Below are 22,774 nucleotides of genomic sequence, written 5' to 3' on the forward strand. Positions count from 1 at the left end.
CAAGCGGGTATCAAACAGATATTGGGAAACATTTTTAAAAAGCTATGTGTGTCATACTGCATGACTGTTACTGAAGTCACTTTTTATTAACTTCTTTGGGATCGGTGTCCATTCCACGGGACGGTTGAGCTAACGTAGGCTAATGCGTGAGGTTGTAAGCTACAGGCAGTTAGATTTGGGTATGTCATTTTTGGTGGAAATTCAAGAAAAGGGGCAGATCCTTAGTGATCAACATGAGATCACAGTAATAGATCGACTGTACAAAAGGGTTCAAAGAAAGTATCTGCATTTATTTAATGTAATGATGACTCAAATAACAACCACTTGCTTGATAGACCACCAATTATTGGCAGATTCTGCAGTTCTACCTCAGAAACTGCCATTGTCTGCTTACTGTAGGTACTAAAGACACATAGTCAGTACTACCACCATCAGTGCATCTTTTGTTACATCAACAACCAGTATCAGTCCGCAGGAACCACACCACAAAACATCTAGACACTTTAAATAACTCTCATGAAGCCAATATGATTGTTTTCTTCAGTGTATAGTTCTTGTGAGGGTGAACAGTGCAATGTCTCAGAAGTTAAGAGCTGTGTGGGAGTGAACGCCCTCTCCATCTGCGCCCCCACGCTCAGAGGAGGTCCCTTGGTGGAGAAGGCGCGTAAGGAGGTGCAGCAAGCGTTTCTGGACGGCCTGGGGACGCTCCTCGTCCTCTCCCCAGGGCGTCTCGGCGCACTCCTGCACCGCCCGCTGGAGGTCCACCTGGAGGGGGAGGCCCGCCTTGGCGCCCAGCAGCGTGGGAGAGAACCAGGGCCTGAAGATCTTCTGACAGATCACCTGTCCAGAGCAGAAGAGAGGGGGAGAGAAGAGGGGATGACAGTCCAGAGAGGAGCGAAGAAAGGAGGAGAGAAGAGGGGGTGAGTCAGAGACCCAAGAGTAAAGGAGGAAGGGGGGTAACAGAGAGGAGAGAGAAGAGGAGGGGACAGTCAGAAACACAAGGAAAGTGGGGAAGGGGGGATGACAGAAGTGGACAGTCAGAGAGGAGAAGAAAGAGGGGTGGACAAGAGAAAAGGGGAGGGGGGTTGGTCATTGTGAGAGTAACCTACTGTTCCTTAGTTCTTATTTCATTATCACCGGGGCCATCATCAGTCATATTCTTATTACACGCCTGTTTGAAGGGGACGAGAGCCCCCGAGACACAAATCGTCTCCTTGACCCCCGCAATCGTTTAAAGACAAAGCCACCATTGTCTCCTGGATGGCAGGCAGTACAATGGAGAGGTAGGGGTCAGCGAGGGTTGCGATAAGTGATCAGGAGCGGAGGAAAGGTATCATTCGCAGCAGCCACCTGTGGCCTTGAGGTGGACCTGGTGTCATCACGTATGCGACATTGTCTGGGAGCTCTCCGCTTCTCCAGGGCATCCGGCAGTATGAGTGACGACAGTATTTCAACTTATCAATTGGATGCATTTTATGTCAAAGACTAGGTATTGACAAGGGTGACAACATGTCCCGGATTGTGTGGGACCGTGCCGCATTTTGGCCTTTTGTCCAGCGTCCCGCAACCAAACAATCATGTCCCGCATTTTATCAACAAATTCAAACACCACTAATTTACCAAAAAGTTTAATTTGTCCACTATTTCTCAGACATTCCAACCTGTCTCTTTTGCAGTCATGTTGCACTTTTGTACTGCATTGTGTCTTAGGCCGGATTAGGCCGGGATTTGAACAATGTGCCATTGAAAGGTCAACATTGAAAGGTCAACATTGAAAGGTCAACTGTGAATGTAGTCTCCGCAAACGCGGAAACATAGCATTTAAAATGCTGACAAAAAACACGATCGTATTGAATCCCGGGCCGTAAAGGTGATTTCTGCTTAAGCTGACATCTGCTGTGTTTACAGCGAAAGTGGGAAATAGTCTCTTGAGGTCTTATCTATCTTGGGTTGGTTCTTGTATTATAATCATGCACTGAAATTCCATAGTGTTATCATAAGCAATTAGCATTCCTTGAAGCGCTCAACTACACATTCGTAATTAAAAATAATTAAAAGTTGAGTGCTCCAGTTTAGCTCTTCAGAGGAGCAACCAACCCAATAATTGAATAACTGACTTAATGGTGAGATGTAGAGTGAGTTGAAAATAACATGCAATCACGTCCATATTTCGATGCAATCACACTTACCTGCAGGTTGCTATTCCTCCGCTTTGAGCTGCACTTGTTCGTCTTCACGTCGCATTTCGAGACGCAATCGAAGAAGTTGCAGTCGTCGTCATTAGTGCAGTTCTGATCGAGGATGTCTCGCATTTTGGGCTCGAAGAAAGCCATGTCCACATCTATAGCCACCACCTGCACAACAGCACGGAGAGAGGTGAGTGAGTGCCCGGAGTCTGATCGAGTTGCATTGCTGCCAACTTCGGAGCCCACATTGACCCCAGAGGGCACGGGTTTAATATCCGTATCAATCAATCAAATGTATTTTATTTCGCCTCATTTATTTTCAGTATCTTCACTTACGTTCACTACTTTCGCCTATCTCCCTATACCTTCACCACTTGTTCTTTTTTTTAGGTAAAAGGAATAAATCAAGAAAAGCCACATTGCAACTATTCCTGTGGGAGATATTTTGAATCTCATTGACATGGAATTATACAGTAAAAAAAAACAAAAAAACATTTTCACACATGCTGTTGTTTAAAGGCGTTGGGATTCCGTTTCATCTGTACGGCTTGTTATAATCGTCCTCTTTGCTTAAGTGACGGCCCGTGAGGAATGACTCCACCGCAGCACTTCATGTCAGCTACAGCTGATTTGTAGCAAACACTCAGAACACCAACAAAAAAAACACGTCACTGTCGAATCCTGAAAGGTAGAAAGAATCCTAAGGGCTCCATTCAATCCGTATCGCGGGAAGTCGCGCTTCATAGCGTGATTGACAATTAAAGGCAATGTTCTCGTGGTCAAGGAGACTGCATTCACGGTATGTCGGCTCAATCGGGAAATGACCTTCACATTTCTAGAGCGCAATCTCTAATGCTTCAGCGACACAGACTGAATAGAGCCCTTGGTGATCGGTGAAAATAAGCGATGGTATTCTCGACATTGCTCTTCAACTCATCATGTCCAGCCAAATCAGCATAGCGCTTTAAGGAGCTGTAGATCTGACAGATATGATAGTAATTGGTATCCTTTCTATGTATCACTTACCACTGCTAACGCAACGATGCAAGCCAACCAAATATATACTCCCAATATACTTTTAATATACAATATAGCCCCTATACTGTATACCCCCCCCCCAACATTTAATATACTCTACACAATACACCCTTTCAATATACCCCCCAGTATAAAACAGAGAATTCCTTTTCTCTGTTTATTATCACATGAGAAAACTAAATAAGGGATCAGCTGCACGGTAAAAAACAAAGTATCACCTGGAGCTATATACATGTACTTTTGAAATAAAAAGAAAGGAGGGATTGAAAGGATACTTTTTTTTGACGACGCAGCAGCCGAAAGACAATAACAAGTCTCCTTAGGACTCCTCTCCTTTCTCCTGGTCTTTGTCCACACTATCAAATGAGCTCACGGTTTATGTAAACCATAATAGGGACGAGAATATTGTATTTAATTTCAAACAGCGTCATCTTTTTAGTGTCTATGCTGTCGATAAAGTGTAAACTTACCCGCAATTACACAGAGAACAAAAACATCAGAACATTCACAAGCCAAATTAAAGCTTCCATCTTTCTTTTTTTCTTGCATGTTTCCTTTTTTTACTTCAAAAGGTAATTTGGGTTTTGGCATGCTAACTGTTATGCAAACTAAATGATGTCCTTATAACAATGGTTATCTCATCGAGGGCCTCGTCAAACTAATGTTCTCCGGTTTCGGATGCCGCCGCCAACATGAGCAATTGGTGTACAGCAACTTAAGCCAAGTTGAATGAAAATAGAAATAAATCTACTCACTCTAAAGATAATACATGTGTTTTTCATTGATTGCTCAAACAGCTTATTCTTCATGGCCCTGGCAAGTTTTTAAATTTTTTATGGAAATCAAATGAAAATGGTGCCTACCAGAGAGGACTGTTAATAAATTGTAATACCCTCTATTGTAACACTATGCTTTTGTGTTAATGATGTTCGCTTTTTATTCCCCTTGTCTCATCTAGGCTACTCAGAAAGAGTTCATTTGGATATCTGTCTATGCTTTGAATCACCCATCAGCAGAAATAAAACACGTTTTGTACTGATTATTGACACACTGATGGCACAATTGGGGTACAAAAATGCAACGTGAGGTGTATATGCACCTTGCTCTCAGTCCTTCATAGGTCAGAGTCAGCATAGGTTTCAAACAGAGAAACTCAGGTGAAACTCAGACAAACTTATATCGTTGAATGCATAGGGGGAGTCCCCAACGAGCATATTTAAATACATCTCTAATCCTATTCCTCGGTGCGTTGCCTGGATCATGGGCTTCCTCCATGTTAAAAAGCAACGTAATATAATTGTGAAAAATGGCACAACCGGCTGTTTTTTAACCTTGTGGGAAACAATGAAACGACTTGGAGCCTCATCATTCTTCAGATGGCGCGTTGTTCTCATCAAACGGTTTGCACTCTGCGGATGAATGTGCTGCAGTATTGTGTGGATCATTACTGTTTTACTATGAAAAAGGGAGCTAAATCTGACCTTTTCTTGTTTACACAGAAAGAATCTGAACTCCCCCCACTAAAGAGAAGCAGATCTCAGATCTGTGAGGGGTACCCAGCAGCCGCTCTGGGACGGTTTTAATGACAGGTTTCTCTCCAAACGAGCCTTCCATGCTGTTTTAGCGTTCCTGTGTGAAAGAGTCAGCAACTTATTGCTTTGAAGCATGTGCGTGTGTGTCTATGAGTGTACTCTGTGTGTGAGTGTGTTCGTATGTGTGTGTATGTGTGCAAAAGTGGTCAGCTCACCGTAAGGTCCTTCCGGATGGCAAAGTTCTCTGGTTTGATGTCGCACAGGTGGAGGCGGTGCGAGAAGTCATTGTCGAAGCGCCACGCCATGTCTAGGAAGCTGAGGGCGATGCGGTGCACCATGTCCCTCGCCGTCCATGGGCCCGCCGATACCTCCTCCAGAGAGAATATGTTCTGGTCCCAGGCGTGGCCCGCCGACAAGTACTCAACAGCGTAGAAGTGCCCGCAGGAACCCAGCACCTTGGCCACGTGGCGGCTGAGGTCCTGCAGCACCCTCAGGAAGACGTACTCCTCCTGCTGGAGCAGGGACCAAAGCGATGCCAGCTCTGCCCGCGAGTAGGGCCGCCCACGCTCCCTCATCCTCTGGCCCCACAGCGGTGGCAGCGAGGCGTTGCCACCCATGTCCAGCCCCAGGGAGTTCCTGATCTCCAGGGTGGCGTAGAAGACCACGTCCAGGGGAGAGAGCTCCTCGGCCGGGTCCTGGTACTCCAGGAGGCCCAGGCTTTCGTAGGAGGAGAAGTTCTCCAGCTTGGACTTGAGCACCACGGGAGTGCCACGCCACCGAGCCTCGATCACCTTCTTGCCATTCTCGTAGTAGAGGCAGCGCTTGTACTCCACCTGGCCGCTCACGCACAGGTCCTCGCACAGGTCACCAGTCAGGGCGCCCTCGCGGTACTCCTCACACTGGGACAGACAGAGACACAGACAGACAAAATCTAATTATTTTTGGTGTAGATAGTAAGGTTGTCATGGCAGAGTCACAAAACATTGTTGTTTTTTTGCAAATCTTTTTTTTCTAAAATGATGAGGCACCAACAATTTTGCAGGAAACAACGTTTATTTGTGAACAGCAGATTTGAAAAATGTGATTTGTAGTCCACGTCTCATCCTAATAAGGGAATGGCACTGTATTGTTGAGCTACTGAAATGAAAATGGACAATCCTGCACAAGGGAGTACATTTGTCTGAAAATGTTTCAGTTGATGGTGAATTAAATTACATCCCACTACACTACAGCTTCGCCCTCTATTTAACCTGCTTTTTATGTCTCCGATTCGCGAGCTTATGTGATTGTTGTACGTCTCAGTGCATAGATGTACATCCAGAGGTTGGAAATGATTAGTGTTCCTAGGGGGATTACATAGAAACTCCCTCTCTGCCTACATTCCAAAGTAAACAGCTGTCATCTTGATTCTCTCAAGATTTCAGCGAGATGCCTAATAGCCTTGACTGGGTGGCATGGCATTAACACGTTAGCCATAGTTTTGTTTCTCTTATCACCATCCCTCACAAATGTTTATTGGTCCTTCCACGCCCTTTCCTCTCTAGGCTTGCAGGCTTGCATTGAAATTGCAAGCCTACAAGCATAGGTCATACTTCACATGCACACAATGTAGTGACACATTGAAGTGAATTAATTGGTCAAATAACATGTAGTTACATGTAATTCAACAGTAACTTCACTGATAATAATTGACTGTGGTTGTGGACTATTTATTTTCATTACAATTTAGTGATTGTTTTATGTTCATTGCAGATGTGTTACAAAATAATTAACATAACAACAACTTGTAGTTAAGTCTGGTCCATGTGTCATAATCATATGTACATTACCGGTCAAATGTTTTAGAACACCTACTCATTCAAGGGTCTTTCTTTATTTTTACTATTTTCTACATTGTAGAAGAAGAAAGACTATGCAATAACACATATGGAATCATGTAGTAACCAAAAAAGTATTAAACAAATCTAAATATATTTAATGTTTGAGATTCTTCACATAGCAACCCTTTGCCTTGATGACAGCTTTGCACACTCTTGGCATTCTCTCAACCAGCTTCATGAGGAAGTCACCTGGTTAAAATACCAAGTCCATATTATGGCAACAACAGCGCAAATAAGCAAATAGAAATGACAGTCTATCATTACTTTAAGACATGAAGGCCATTCAATACGGAACATTTCAAGAACTTTGAAAGTTTCTTCAAGTGCAGTCGCAAAAACCATCAAGGGCTATGATGAAACTGGCTCTCATGAGGACCGCCACAGGAATGGAAGACCCAGAGTTACCTCTGCTGCAGAGGATAAGTTCATTAGAGTTACCAGCCTCAGAAATTGCAGCCCAAACAAATGCTTCACAGAGTTCAAGTAACAGACACATCTCAACATCAACTGTTCTGAGGTGACTGCGTGAATCAGGCCTTCATGGTCGATTTTGCTGCAAAGAATTCAATACAAAAGGACACCAATAATAAGAAGAGACTTGCTTGGGCCAAGAAATTTGTCCTTTGGTCTGAAGGCCAAATTGGAGAATTTTAGTTCCAACCGCCGTGTCTTTGTGAGACGCGGTGTGGGTGAACAGATGATCTCCGCATGTGTATTTTCCACCATAAAGCATGGAGGAGGTATTATGGTGCGGGGGTGCTTTGCTAGTGACACTGTCTGACTTATTTAGAATTCAAGGCACACTTAACCAGCATGGCTACCACAGGATTCTGCAGCGATACGCCATCCCATCTGTTTGCGCTTAGTGGGACTATCATTTGTTTTTCAAAAGGACAATGACCCAACACACCTCCAGGCTGTGTAAGGGCTATTTTACCAAGAAGGAGAGTGATGGAGTGCTGCATCAGATGACCTGGCCTCCACAATCCCCCGACCTCAACCAGATTGAAATGGTTTGGGATGAGTCGGACCACAGAGTGAAGGAAAAGCAGCCAACAAGTGATCAGCATGTGGGATCTCTTTCAAGACTGTTGGGAAAGCATTCCAGGTGAAGCTGGTTGAGAGAATGCCAAGCATGTGCAAAGCTGTCATCAAGGCAAAGGGTGGCTATTTGAAGAATCTAAAATGTAAAATATATTTTGATTTGTTTAACACTTTTTTGGTTATTACATGATTCCATATGTGTTATTTCATAGTTTAAATGTCTTCACTATTACAATGAGGAAATTGTAAAAAATAAAGAAAAACCCTTGAATGAGTAGGTGTTCTAAAACTTTTGACCAGTAGTGTATATTTCACAAAATAAATGAAAAAGAGTGAACAGTATTCTCATCCATCTCTGCTTGGCTTGTGCCTGATATTGAGTCTCATACTATGGTTGTATTGGCAGACTTTCCGACTCTCCAACTTTGCTATCTGTTAGGCTGGGTGACAACACAAATGAAAGTGGCCTGTCTTGAGCTGTATCACATAGTTTGACGGTCATTGCAGCCATCTGAAAGGCCTAAGTGTCCTCCCCTTATCTCCAGAGGGCTGAACTCAGAGAACCCTGCAATTATTTTGAGGCCCCTAATGCACCCCTGCTATCTCTCGGCCTCGTGTAGGCTAACCGGTGCCGTGGCCATAATATCCCAGCCTAGGCATCTAGCCCAGGCTGGATCGTCTATTTTCTTTTCTTTTTTCCTTCTCAGCAAGGCATCCAAGTTCCACACATCCATTTTAATTCCCTGGATTTCCTGGGACTTGCGTAATTTCAGACTGCAGCTGTTTTTAGCTTCTGTTTGTATGTAAACTTTCCCACTGTGGTGTTTGGACTCTGTCATGAGGTTTTGCTTGCATTTGTGTAAGCATTGGAGTTTACAATGTACATATAATTGCTTTGTGGAGAAACAATGGCTTCAGCTATAGTTACACATGTCGTATTGTCAGATGTGGATATGTACAGAGAAGCCAAAATACAACACAAGAGTGAAAGTCAATAAATAGCCCTGCTGACGCCCACAGCATGTTTGTTTGGCATTTCAAACTCTAGCTAATGACGTGAATAAGTGGGCTCAGGGAAACAACACACTCCAGACTTTGAAGTAGCCCAAGTCATTAATGAACCTTCGGTTAACCAGCCAAGTCACATCATCATGATTACAGGGTCGAAACAGCAACAACAAATAATCAGCAGGTGTTTGCTTTCTGTACTTTTCCTCCTTTTACATTTTATGTCTCGAAATCCCCAAAAAGGCAATGAACAAAGCATTAAATTGTATTGGCCATCAATCAGAATCAGGGAAATCGCTGCTGGCTGGGCAAAGCCCAAACTCCATCTCTGGGGCACATTCCATATACTAAAGTCCAAATACATAGACCTTAAAAGGCCCAACAAAAGCTAATCACATTAATTTTTCATTTAGCCCAATAGCAAGGTTTACCAAAACGTCTGCACCACTGCAAAGATTCGTCCACTTTTCTATTATAAAATATTTGCCTTTTAATTGCACCATTTATGTTTTATTCCTATTCTATGACTGGGATTCAATCAAACAGACAAAGTTCACAAACTGCTGCCTGTTTACACACACTTCTTATTCTGAAAACTGAAGCCATCTACCTATGAATCTACCTGGAAGTGGCAGTATAGGTTTTACAGTACTCACCATTCTGTAATCTTATTAGCTAATGGGTAAGGGAGCTAAATAACGCAATGTCCCTTGGCATTTATGTAATAACAAACTAATCCCTCAGAATTACATTAGTTCAATGCATGTGTCATAAATACGGTTCGTTTCCTGTTATTAAAAGCGTACTTATTTTGTACAATTATTGTAAATGGCTGAACTGTAGTGGCTTCAGTTCACATGACAGTTCACAAGTTTCACACAAGAAAAGTGCAGTGGACCAGTGTGCTGTGGTCCGTGGAGCGGAGCGCAGTCTGGCCCAAGCACTGGTCAGAGTCGGCATGTCTGGAATGTCCTACAACAGTGGCCTTAGCTCTACTAAGATTTCTCTCACTGGAAAAATGTGTCTGAAAACAAAGATATGCTCAAATACGTCCAGAGAAGATCTTTTGTTCCCCATTATTCGACAGACAATCGTTGAAATATATACATTGTAGCCTAGATTATATACATTTGGCTCGATTTGCTAAGCGGGAACAATGTGATAATTATTTGGACTCACTCACGGCCAATGTAAGCCAGTACTGTAAATCATCATGCCATAATTGCTCTTATTGTGTGGAGTGTGAATGTGGGGTGGACTTTATTGTGTTTATTCATTTTAAACGAAGAAGAACAATAAATACATTCATTTTGAGGGCACTGAGAGGGTGGCCTGTTTTATCGAGAAGTCCAGTTCACTGGAAGTACTAGTATCCCATAATTACGTATGTATGCACTATATACAACTTCATTGCTGCTTATCTGGAAACTAAACCCCTTTATTCAGTAGCCTAGTGTTGCATGATCTGATCGCTTAGCTGTGGGATTCAAGCCCTCGTCATATTGTTTTTGATCTCAAACAGCCGGTTTACTAGCACATAATAAAAAACACAAAAGTTACCACATACATTATATTAATATTATATTTTTCTGACCTGTCCCTTCTCCATATGAGAAAGCATTAATAGCCCTTGACTTATTCCACATTTTGTTGTGTTACAGCTTGAATTCATAATGGATTAAATATTTTTCTTCGCTCACCCATCTATACAAAATACCCCATAATGACAAAGTGACATGTTTTTTGAAGTTTTAGCAAATTTATTGAAAATTAAATATAGAAATATCTCACTTACATAAGTATTCACACCCCTGAGTCAATACTGAGTAGAAGCATCTTTGGCAGCGATTAGCTGTGAGTCTTTCTGGGTAAGTCTCTAAGAGCTTTACACACCTGGATTGTGCAACATTTGCCCATTATTCTTTTAAGAAACTGTAACTCAGCCACTCAGGAACATTCACTGTCTTCTTGGTAAGCAACTCCAGTGTAGATTTGGTCTTATGTTTTAGGTTGTCTTGCTGAGAATTGAATTCAACACCCAGTGTGTAATGATGGGGCGGAACGTACTGTGATGGGGCGGTGAAACGTTTTAATAAAACAACAAAACCAAGAACACGACACTAACATAAGGCAGTACGCCGATACACAAGAACAATACCAACTGGTGAGTGAACCTCGGAGAGTGACATATAAAGGGGAGGAAATGATGAAGGTAATGGAGTCCAGATGTGAACCATAATGATTCACAGGTGCACATAATGATGAGAGCCATGTGTGTGTAATGATGAATCCCAGGACCGGTGGTTAGTACTCTGGCGACGTCGTACGCCGGAGGGGAGGAACAGGAACAGGCGTGACACAGTGCCTGGTGTAAAGCAGACTGAACCAGGTTTTCCTCTAGGATTTTGCCTGTGCTTAGCTCAATTACGTTTTTTTTTATCCTGAAAAACTCCCCAGTCCTTAACGATTACAAGCATACCCATGACATGATACAGCCACCACTATACTTGAAAATATGGAGAGTGGTACTCAGTAATGTGTTGTATTGGATTTGCCCCAAACATAACACTTTGTATTCAGGACAAAAAGTTAATGACACATTTTTTTGACACACTTTTTGCAATATTACTTTAGTGCCTTATTGCAAACAGGATGCATGTTTTAGAATATTTTATATCTGTACATGCATTTTTCTTTTCACTCTGTCAATTAGGTTAGTACTGTGGAGTAACTGCAATGCTGTTGATCCATCCTCAGTTTTGTCCTATAATAGCCATAACACTCTGTAACTGTCACCAGTTTCCTTCCTCTCCGGCAACTGAGGTAGGAAGAACGCCTGTATCTTTGTAGTGACTGGGTATATTGATACACCATCCAAAGTGTAATGAATAACTTCACCATGCTCAAAGGGATGTTCAATGTCTGCTTTTCTTTTTTTACCCATCTACCAATAAGTACCCTTCTTTGCGAGGCATTGGAAAACCTCCCTGGTCTTTGTGGTTGAATCTGTGTTTGAAATTCACTGCTCGACTAAGGGACCTTACAGATAATTGTATGTGTGCGGTACAGAGATGAAGTAGTCATTAACAAATCATGTTAAACACTGTTATTGCACACAGAGTGAGTCCATGCAACTTATTATGTGACTTGTTCAGCACATTTTTAATCCTGAACTTATTTAGGCTTGCTATAACAAAGAGGTTGAATACTTATTGACTTAAGACATTTCAGGTTTTAATTAGTAACATTTTCAAAAAACATGATTCCACTTTGACATTATGGGGTATTGTGTGTAGGCCAGTGACAGAAAAATCAAAAGATAATCAATTTTAAATTCAGGCTGTAACACAACAAAATGTGGAATTATCACAATATTATTAACCAATCATATTATTCACAATGGCATGGTATAAAAGGAACACAATGTCATATTTACAGTTACTTTACAGATGGCACAATATATAATGTATACTTTTTAAAACAGTAGCGTACTGTAATTATCCTATGAAACACAACCATCATTAGAATTCACATTGAAGTGGCCTTGGCACCACTCCCTCCCTCCAGGCATTGCCATCTGTGCCTGGTTAAATGCATAAATAAAGAATAAAATAGCCAAGCTGTAGTGTAAGCCCTGGAGCAGAAAGCTATTAAGGTGTGCAGTAAAAATCTTAAAGGGTTTGTTCAACTGGCAAAGGCTGCCAAAAGACCTCCGAAAAGATGGCTCCACTGTTTAAAAAGAGGACTCACAACATAGCCTTTTGAATGGGATCCTTTATGATTTAGTTTGTTAATTTAGCATTCAGATAGATGTAGGATCTTAATTTGTGCCAGTTTGCTAGAGCAGTAAAATAATCCTGTAGCAACGGGAAATTTGAATTATTCGGTGGATTATAATGAATGGACATTTTTGTAGGGTTGATACGTTTTTCTTAAGGGAAAATCAAGTCAAGGTGGGAATTACAAAGCGCGGATGCCTTTTTAAACCTCAAATACACTACAAGTTCAAAATGTCCTGCATTGCAGGGAAAGTTGTCTTGAAACCTGGTGATCAAATTAAGATCCAACATCGGAACCTGTAAACTTTCATATTTCTAGTACTATCTATTACATACAGTAGCACAACTAGGTGTGGGGTGGTGTTGTGGGTCTTTATGTGGTTAGATAAGGAAGTAAACACGCATTCCAATTAGTTTTTTTTAGGTTATATTCAAATTGAAGTTCAGTTCTGTCTACATTTGTTGTTGTTGTTGTTTTGTTTCCCTTCGTTTGCTTTTGTCTGTTATCATTATGGATGAGAAAAGAGATTTCATTGATATTGCAACTCGACAAACAAATGTGACTGTACCTGAGGAAATCCTCAGAGGATGATACCGTTCTTTGATTATTCTGACTGAACGCCTCACAGATAGACAATAGTCCTGAACACATCCAGACACTTTCATGTCTGCTCCGGGCTTTGAAGCACAGCTACGTAATGCTATCTAAACCACAAAGTCCCTATTGCCAGCTGAGAAGTGATGAAATGAGTGTATATGCCCACTTACCAATGTGGGAAGTTGTTCCAAGCTGTAGATATGCTTAACTGCACATCAAGAAACCATAGCAATATTGGGTCAATGTTAGTCCCTGTATATACAGTTGAAGTTGGAAGTTGACATACACCTTAGCCAAATACATTTAAACTCAGTTTTTCACAATTCCTGACATTTAATCCTACAAAAAATTGCCTGTCTTAGGTCAGTTAGGATCACCACTTTATTTTAATGATGTGAAATGTCAGAATAATAGTAGAGAGAATGATTTATTTCAGATGTTATTTCTTTCATCACATTCCCAGTGGGTCAGAAGTTTTCATACACTCAATTAGTATTTGGTAGCATTGCCTTAAACTTGGGTCAAACCTTCTGCAAGATTCCCACAATAAGTTGGGTCAATTTTGGCCCATTCCTCCTGACAGAGCTAGTGTAACTGAGACAGGTTAGTAAGGCATCCTTGCACGCACATGCTTTTTCAGTTCTGACCACAAATTTTCAATAGGATTGAGGTCAGGGCTTTGTGACGGCCACTCTAATACCTTGACTTGGTTGTCCTTAAGCCATTTTTCCACAACTTTGGAAGTATGCTTGGGGTCATTGTCCATTTGGATGACCCATTTTCGACCAAGCTTTAACTTCCTGACTGATGTCTTGAGATGTTGCTTCAATATATCCACATAATTTTCCTCCTCATGATGCCGTCTATTTTGTGAAGTGCACCAGTCCCTCCTGCAGCAAAGCACCCCCACAACATGATGCTGCCACCCCTGTGCGTCACGGTTGGGATGATGTTCTTTGGCTTGCAAGCCTCTCCCTTTTTCCTCCAAACATAACGATGGTCATTATGGCCAAACAGTTCTATTTTTGTTTCATCAGACCAGAGGACATTTCTCCAAAAAGTACGATCTTCGTCTCCATGTGCAGTTGCAAACCGTAGTCAGGCTTTTTTATGCGGTTTTGAGCAGTGGCTTCTTCCTTGCTGAGTGTCCTTTCAGGTTATGTCAATATAGGACTCATTTTACTGTGGATATAGACACTTTTGTACCTGTTTCCTCCCACATCTTCACAAGGTCATTTGCTGTTGTTCTGGGATTGATTTGCACTTTTCGCACCAAAGTACGTTAATCTCTAGGAGACAGAACGCGTCTCCTTCCTGAGCGGTATGACGGCTGTGTGATCCCATGGTGTTTATACTTGTGTACTAATGTTTATACAGATGAACGTGGTACCTTCAGGTGTTTGGAAATTGCTCCCAAGGATGAACCCGACTTGTGGGGGTCTACAACTTTTTTTCTGAGGTCTTGGCTGATTTATTTTGATTTTCCCATGATGTCAAGCAAAGAGGCAGTGATTTTGAAAGCAGGCCTTGAAATACATCCACAGGTGCACCTCCAATTGACTCAAATGATATCAATTAACCTATCAGAAACTTCTAAAGCCATTACATAATTTTCTGGAATTTTCCAAGCTGTTTAAAGGCACAGTCAACTCAGTGTATGCAAACTTCTGACCCATTTGGAATTGTGATACAGTGAATTATAAGTGAAATAATCTGTCTGTAAACAATTGTTGGAAAAATTACTTGTGTCACGCACAAAGTATGTCCTAAGTGACTTGCCAAAACTATAGTTTGTTAACAAGACATTTGTGGAGTGGTTGAAAAACAAGTTTTAATGACTCCAACCTAAGTGTATGTAAACTTCCGACTTCAACTGTATCATCAGGATATTGGGCATTTCCATCAAGGTCCGCTCACAAAGTTACCTACTGCCTTCACTGTGTGTGGTTGTAGTAATAGGTTCACAAGGTATCAGTGTGATAGTTTTCATCTGGTAGCTTAGTTAAAAATACACTTCACTGTTACATTATATACAATTTAGCTAAAATCCTCAGTGGTCGCCTCAAGCCACATAATATATATATATATATATATATATATATATATATATATATATATATATATATATATATACCACCGGTAATCAGTTATGTTTTGGATATGCCCCAAATATAAGGCTTTGTATTCGGGCAACACAATCTCACACTCAATTCGTGCAAATATATACAAAAAGTATTTCAGCAGATTTCATGCCTTTTTGTAGGGAAAAACACATTTTTGTGCGACTTCATTCATATGAATATTTTTCTTTGGGGGGGGGGGACTTTTGAAAGTTATTGGAGCAGTGCATTTTGGGAAATGGTGTTCTACACTGCATTTCTTTGTGTCCCACATTTATTTATATATATAAAAATGTTAACAACTCAGTATTGTTAATCAACAAAATACTTATAAGAAAATAGTAGCCTTATGTTTTTTGAATGTTTTATTAATACCAATGCTGTTTTCTACAATACTTTGGGAAACTAATGTGATGTCGTATTTTATGAGGATTGCATTTATTGGGGATTTGGGATTCATTTTCATGATGGGAAATTAATTAACCAATTAATGTGGGGACACAGAAGACCTGCAAAAAAAATCTGTTTGGTTTCAATTCCCTTGGTGCTACTGCATGGTTTTTGCAACTATAACGAGTCTGGACTATGATCAATTAAGCCATATCAATGCAGTTAAACAGATTCATGTAAAATAATGAATTATGTTGGCTTACACTTATGGCACTTCCAAGGCCGTTTCATGATGATTATTGCGGTCGTGTTGATCATGTTATATACTTAGGCTATTGTAGCAAGGCATATGCCAGCATTGTAGGCCTACTGCCTCTGCTCAGACGCCTACTCGGCTTTCATGTCAACGGCCGTTAGAGCTCACTTTGCCACGTATGAGCCTTGGTTAGAGTCCCTGTTGCAGCTTTCACTTTCTTCCGCTACATTGGTGGCAGCGTTGGGATCCCGTCCAGCTCACGTCTAGTTATGTGGTATAAAAACATTCTGTTTTTCAACATTGCGTTGGGTGTAATTACATTGATGTATCTAGTGAACAATGGAGAAGCAACAATGGGTGTGACGGATAGAGGTAGTCACTACAGGTGTGATCCAGCCTCACACCAAAGTTGCCTGAAGCTGAATGGAAAGTGCTATACCCTGACCAGTTATTCAGAAGAAAATCCTCTGTGACTGTCTCATTTACATAAGTAAACTTACCAGTGTGGACCCAAAACAAACACATTCTACACATTTACAAACAGCCTGTTTACAGTGTTATTACAACCATGATGTTCTTTTGTTACTGAAGCTTATACATCTAATAACCTGACAGTGATCCACATCATATGGGTAGACAAATAATGTGTGTTACGCGGCAAAACACAACTATCCTTTTTAAGGATGGAAACCAGTAATATCAATCACTGTTGAACCCTCTTGCTCTGATCTGGGGCGGCAGGTAGCCTTGTGGTTAGAGCGTTGGGCCAGTAACCGAAAGGTTGCTGCATCAAATCCCCGAGCTGACAAGGTAAAAATCTGTCGTTCTGCCCCTGAACGAGGCAGTTAACTCAATGTTCCCTGGTAGGCCGTCATCGTAAATAAGAATTTGTTCTTAACTGACTTGCCTAGTTAAATAAAGGTTACACATCTAAAGAGATGGATGTAGGATTTTCTACAGCCTAGAATTTAGGCCTTTCCCAGTCATGAAGGACGAAGCTAGGCCGCTCTTGGTTCTCATTGGCGAAGACTGAACTCAAGTTAGGGGTTGTATGTCAGACTCTCCTATATCACTTTGCCCAACATGTTATACCCCAGACTTTGTAAATAAACCCTTTTAAAGCTGATATAACTTGTATCATTATTATAAGGTTGTGAAACCCATAGCCGAATGGCTTCAGACTGAGCATTTCTCACCATTTATTTACGGAGAGCAATTTTCGTTTTATAACAGGTGTCCTTTTATTTCCAGTCGTGTGTTGATTATTTATTGCTTTCTTCAGTGGAAATACAGAATATGTTTACAAATGCCAAATATATCAAACGCTAAATCAAGCAGAGATGTATGACTATTTATCCATGTTAATCATTACTGAAAGATGCAAACTACAAACATTTAACCAGTTAAAGATAATGAATACATGACAACTAGATAAAAATATTTTATTACAAATAATTCAGACAAAAATCAAGAGTTGGCTATAACATGAGTACAAACAAAGTGAGTGTGTGTATATGTGTTTAAGTGTTTGTGTGCGTGTATAATAGTGTGTATTATAATTTCCCATCATAAAAATGTATCCCTATTCCCCAATCAAATACCTTCATCGATACCCCCCCCCCAAAAAAACCTTTGTGTAATGAACACGAAAAAGTGGAGCCTTGTATTAAAGGCATTATGAAGAAATTAGTGTAATGCAGGCTCCACAAAATATTAAATGTGTTATGAACAAAATCATGTAGGCCACTGTTGCCTACACGAAAAAACAGCCTTTCTGACTACAAGTGCACCAGTATCCAAAGCATAGAAAACCGTATTGGCATTAATAAAAAATGAAAGGCTACTATTATATTATAATGATTTCGGTGACAACCTGGTTGATTAACAATAGTGGGTTGTTAACACGTTTGTTTATATATAAATAAATGTGGGACACGAAAAAAGGCAGTGTAGAACACCATTGCCCATCATGCATTGCTCTAATAACTTCAAAAGTTTGCCCCCCAAAACATTTATTTTCACACGAATTAAGCCACACAAAAACACACAAAATCTGCTGAAATACCTTTTGTACATATTTGTACGAATTTAGTGTGAGATTGTGTTGATTCAGGACATAAAGTTAATTTCTTCCACAGTTTTTGCAGTTTTACTTTAGTGCCTTATTGCAAACAGGATGCATGTTTTGGAATATTTTTATTCTATACAGGCTTCCTTCTTTTCATTTAGGTTAGTATTGTAGAGTAACTACAATGTTGTTGATCCATCCTCAGTTTTCTCCTATCACAGCCATTAAACTCTGTAACTATTTTAAGACACCATTGGCCTCATGGTGAAATCCCTGAGTAGTTTCCTTCCTCTCCAGCAACTGAGTTAGGAAGGACACCTGTATCTTTGTAGTTACTGGGTGTATTGATAGGGGATAAGGGATATCCACTGTCTTTTTCATCTATCAATAGGTGCCCTTCTTTGCGAGGCATTGGAAAAACCTCCCTGGTCTTTGTGGTTGAATCTGTGTTTGAAATTCACTGCTCGACTGAGGGACCTTACAGATAATTGTATGTGTGGGACAGAGTTGAGGTAGTCATTACAAAATCATGTTAAACGCTATTATTGCACACAGAGTGAGTCCATGCAACTTATTATGTGACATGTTAAGCACATTTTTACTCCTGAACTTATTTTGGTTTTTCATAAAAAAGGGCTTGAATACTTATTGACTCAAGACATTTCAGCTTTTCATTTTGAATTCATTTGTAAACATTTCGAAAAACATAATTTCACTTTGACATTATGAGGTATTGTGTGTAGGCCAGTGACCCACAATCTCAATTGAATCCATTTTAAATTTAGGCTGTAACATAACAAATGTGGAAAAAGTCAAGCAGTGTGAATACTTTCTGAAGGCACTGTATACCTGATTGGGCAGATTGTACACAAATAGGCATAGACAATCAAATATTTATCCTATTGGATTTTTACCAACTGAACTGTATAAAAGCAACTGTGGTCATAGAACCGTGTCGATTTACTATAAGGCACCTGTTTCTACAGCCATGTCTCATATTTGCTCGTCACGTTTGTTTGTCACTTTTGTTTAATCTTTTAATTCTACCCTGTAAGTGGAATTCCCTTCAGGAAAAATGCTGCAAACTTGGCACCTTTCCACCATTTCATCGCACACACAATACTGTGTGTAATCCACTGGTTCAAAGGGAGATTTATGTGAAAACTTTAGAACCAAGAAGTAATCCCAGACAGAATTGCAGTCCACGAAATGCATAGTCCGTGAAACGCCTCTAGGGCTACATAAAGATGCTGGGGTTGAAACATTAGTCGGTGTAATTGGTAGAGAGCATGGCAGTGCAGAGATAATTATGTCTCCTAAGTAAACATTGGGATTGTTTGTGGACTCTGGGCGCATAGAGCAATTGTATTAAAAGGCATAAATATGATAGGCTTCATACACACAGCAAATTTTCCAGTGTTTTTAAATCAACTTTTGTGTATATATATATATATATACATACACACCAGTGTTAAATTGTGTTCATAAAAAAAATAACATTATGATGAAATGTTCACTTAGGATATCACTTGCTGAAGTCCAAATACAACAACCATGTCTCTCTCACTAACAAATACAGTCATGGGTGGTAAATCTACAATTTACTCAGAAGGCAAGGAACTCAGTTTTAAAACAGCTATTTGAATAAGGCTTTACACAGAGCAGTGTGTTAATTTAACACTGTTATGGTGTCTATATAGGTCCTCAGTCTTGACAATTTCAGCGTTGATATAACACACCGTGTTAAATAAAATGTTTATAACACTGGCTAATTTGCTGTGCAGTAGCCCAGAGGAGGTTAAGAATAAGGGAGGTTTATTGTCTAATACTGCTTAGGAATGCTCTTCAATTGAGTTGTGATTCAGTTAAGTCAATTCAGCTTAATTGCGTGAGTGTTGGTCGGTGGAATTAAAAAGGTATTTGTCCAAGACCAAGTCTACATTATCTTAACCTGTTACATTATTTTGCTTAGTATGTGGTTTGTGGCATGTTTGTCACACACACACACACACACACACAAACACACACTAACCTCAAGTTCAGTGTCAACATCAAAATAGAAGCGTGAGCCCTCCATCCCCCGTAGGCTACTCACCACTCTCTGCAGTATCCTCTTGCTCTTGTCATCCGTGCAGTAGTCGGAGAGGATGGTCCGATGCACAAACACCAAGCCATTGAGGAACACCCAAGTGCCGAACCAGAGCAGGGCGAACACCAGCGTGCTCCTGCGGCATATTTTCAACCCCAGCCACCTGAGCAAACAGCCACCCCGTGATGGACCCGGCCCCATGGTCCTCCGCAACGACCACATCTGTGGACTGCAACCCCCCTCCCACCCCTGGTAAAACTGCTCAGGAGCGAGAGCTAGCTAGCCGACCCCCTCTCATCCCGCTTGTCTCGCATCTCTGGGATAAGTGGCCGTCTGGTGTTGGGAAGCTGCAGGGCTGCTGGTGAGGGTCTGTGTCCTGCTGGGTACACGCTCCTCTGGTTTACCCTCTCTCTCTCTCCCGCCTCTCTGCTTCCCATGGCTGGCTGGCTGGCGCTTGTCTGGAGCCCCCCCCCTCTGGAATACCCCCGCTCCCCCTTGCGACTTCTGTTGGTTCTCAAACTCACGCGTTTTGCCCCATTCGGTTTTTCTCGTCCTGGGTTGCCTTCCCGGCTCCCAGCCCCTTACTCTGTGTGTGTGTCTGTTTTTGTATGCGTGTGTTTTTCTTGAATGAGCGCAGTCAAGTGCTCTGGTCGAGAGGTTATGCTTAGTGCGTGCACCGCCAGTCCGCTCTTCTATTCTACACTCTTCCTATCAAATTGGAGAGACTCCCATGCAGTTTCCCTCTCCCGTCCGATCTCTACCCCTCTATCCCTTATTTCTTTCCCCGTCTCCCTTTCAATCGGTCCCTCTTATCTTGCTCACCCCACATTTCCCCCCTTTCCTCTGCCTCCCGCCCCCTTCTTGTGGACGCGCCTCCTTTTGGGTCGTCTGAACAACACTCTTTCTTTAATTAACGTTACCACGGCAGCTGGAACAAGACTTACTGTAGTCCCTGTGCTGCTGTGTCTGTCGAGTGTGCTGCCAATTCTAATGATTATATTTGTGCTTTCTCCTGTGCCACACATAACAGGCATAACCGTAGAAACAGACCAGGTCCCCTTACTCTCGCTGATAATTGCTCTATTTGTAAATGTTGATGAAATACGGCAAGTGAAATACAGTCGCCTTGAACTGATTTCATTTGATTTGGTCTGAAGGTTTTATTTTTACTCTCAGTCTTGGAAAATACAAATAGTTCACTTGAAGGATCATGTTTGAGACGCTATTTGAACTTTCTAATTTTGGAAATGACATTTTTTCGCACTTGCTCCATTCTCCCTCCCTCTCCCAGTTCATTCTCTCTTTACTCTCACTGTATCTCAGGGAATCTTTTACTCTCACTCTATCTCAGGGAATCTTTAACGCGATCTTCGGAGCAAGAGTAACAAGTGTGCAGGACAGAAAGAAGTCTGTCGATGGCTGTAGAGTCATCTGTAGCATGGAAACAACTTTTAGTCCAGTGGCTAAGAACCAAATATACCAGAGCTCGTTCCACTTTGTGATACAAGTGTCAAACTTGGTACACTAATACTAAATAGATACAATATATACACAAAAAAGTATGCAGACACCCCTTCAAATAAGTGACACCTGTTGCTGATAGGTGTATAAAATCGAGCATGCAGCCATGCAATCTCCATAGACAAACATTGGCAATATAATGGCCTTACTGAAGAGCTCAGTGACTTTCAACGTGGCACCATCATAGGATGCCACCTTTCCAAAAACTCCATTTGTCAGCTAGAGCTGCCCCGGTCAACTGTACATGCTGTTGTGTGAAGGGGGAATGTCTAGGAGCAACAATGGGTCATCCGCGAAAATCGTCTGTCCTCGGGTGCAACACTCACTACTGAGTTTCAAACTGCCTCTGGAAGCAACTTCAGCATAATAACTGTTCTTCAGGAGCTTTGTGAAATGCAGTGGAAACACATTTTCTGGAGTGATGAATCACACTTCACCAACTTTCAGTCCGACGGACGAATCTGGGTTTGGCGGAAGCCAGGAGATTGCTACCTGCCCCAATGCATAGTGCAACTGTAAAGTTTGGTGGAGGAGGAATAATGGTCTGGGGCGGTTTTTCCAACATCTTCCAACATCTAACATCTGGCCTGCAGCAATGTTCCAACATCTAGTGGAAAGCCTTCCCAGAAGAGTGGAGGCTATTATAGCAGCAAAGGGGGGACCAACTCCATATTAATGCCCATGATTTTGGAATGAGATGCTCAACGAGCAGGTTTCCACATACTTTTGGTCATGTAGTGTACCTTAAGGAACATTGTAAAGATGGAGGCAGTCTGGGAAGTGTGTCAGACAACCAGGGTGGCCTTTTTTATGAAATGGCTGCCATTCAGAATTCCTGTTAGATGAAAATAGGATAAAATCCTTCCAAACAATATCAAAATGACTTTGTAACGTTTAGGGTTGGGCGGTATCCAGATTTTCATATCGTCATACCGTCCTTATCTCTTCCTGGGATATACTCTAGTACAGGCATAGTACACAAGGGGGCTCCAAAAAACGCAAAAAAAGACAATTGGGCATCTATTAACAGAAAGCTAACAAAATTAGCACAAGTAATGTGGAATTTCCATGGAGGCTGCTAGCTAAATATGCCAATGAATGCAGACAAAATAAACAAATTGCAGACAGGTAATCCAGCTCATAAAGTTATACATATATAGGTAGGAGCTACCGAATGTCATTTTTTGTGAGTTTGGACATTTACAAGCGAATGTGAACAAGAGGTATTATGTAAATTAACAAAATTTTGTGAAAATGAACAACAT

At 41.3% G+C, this 22,774-nt stretch overlaps 1 protein-coding gene across 1 annotated transcript; it reads right to left on the reverse strand.

Moving 5' to 3' along the window:
- Positions 1 to 269: 269 nt before the first annotated feature.
- On the reverse strand, positions 270 to 20,786 carry dipk1c (divergent protein kinase domain 1C). The gene is made up of 4 exons (XM_023973272.2): positions 19,995 to 20,786; positions 4,972 to 5,655; positions 2,190 to 2,354; positions 270 to 840 (listed from the first exon to the last, which is right to left on the reverse strand). Exons 1-4 carry the CDS (start codon positions 20,208 to 20,210, stop codon positions 580 to 582), a joined length of 1,326 nt encoding a protein of 441 aa, XP_023829040.1. The 5' UTR covers positions 20,211 to 20,786; the 3' UTR covers positions 270 to 579.
- Positions 20,787 to 22,774: the final 1,988 nt, after the last annotated feature.

Source organism: Salvelinus sp. IW2-2015, linkage group LG27, assembly GCF_002910315.2.
Source record: "Salvelinus sp. IW2-2015 linkage group LG27, ASM291031v2, whole genome shotgun sequence".
Lineage (NCBI taxonomy): Eukaryota > Metazoa > Chordata > Actinopteri > Salmoniformes > Salmonidae > Salvelinus > Salvelinus sp. IW2-2015.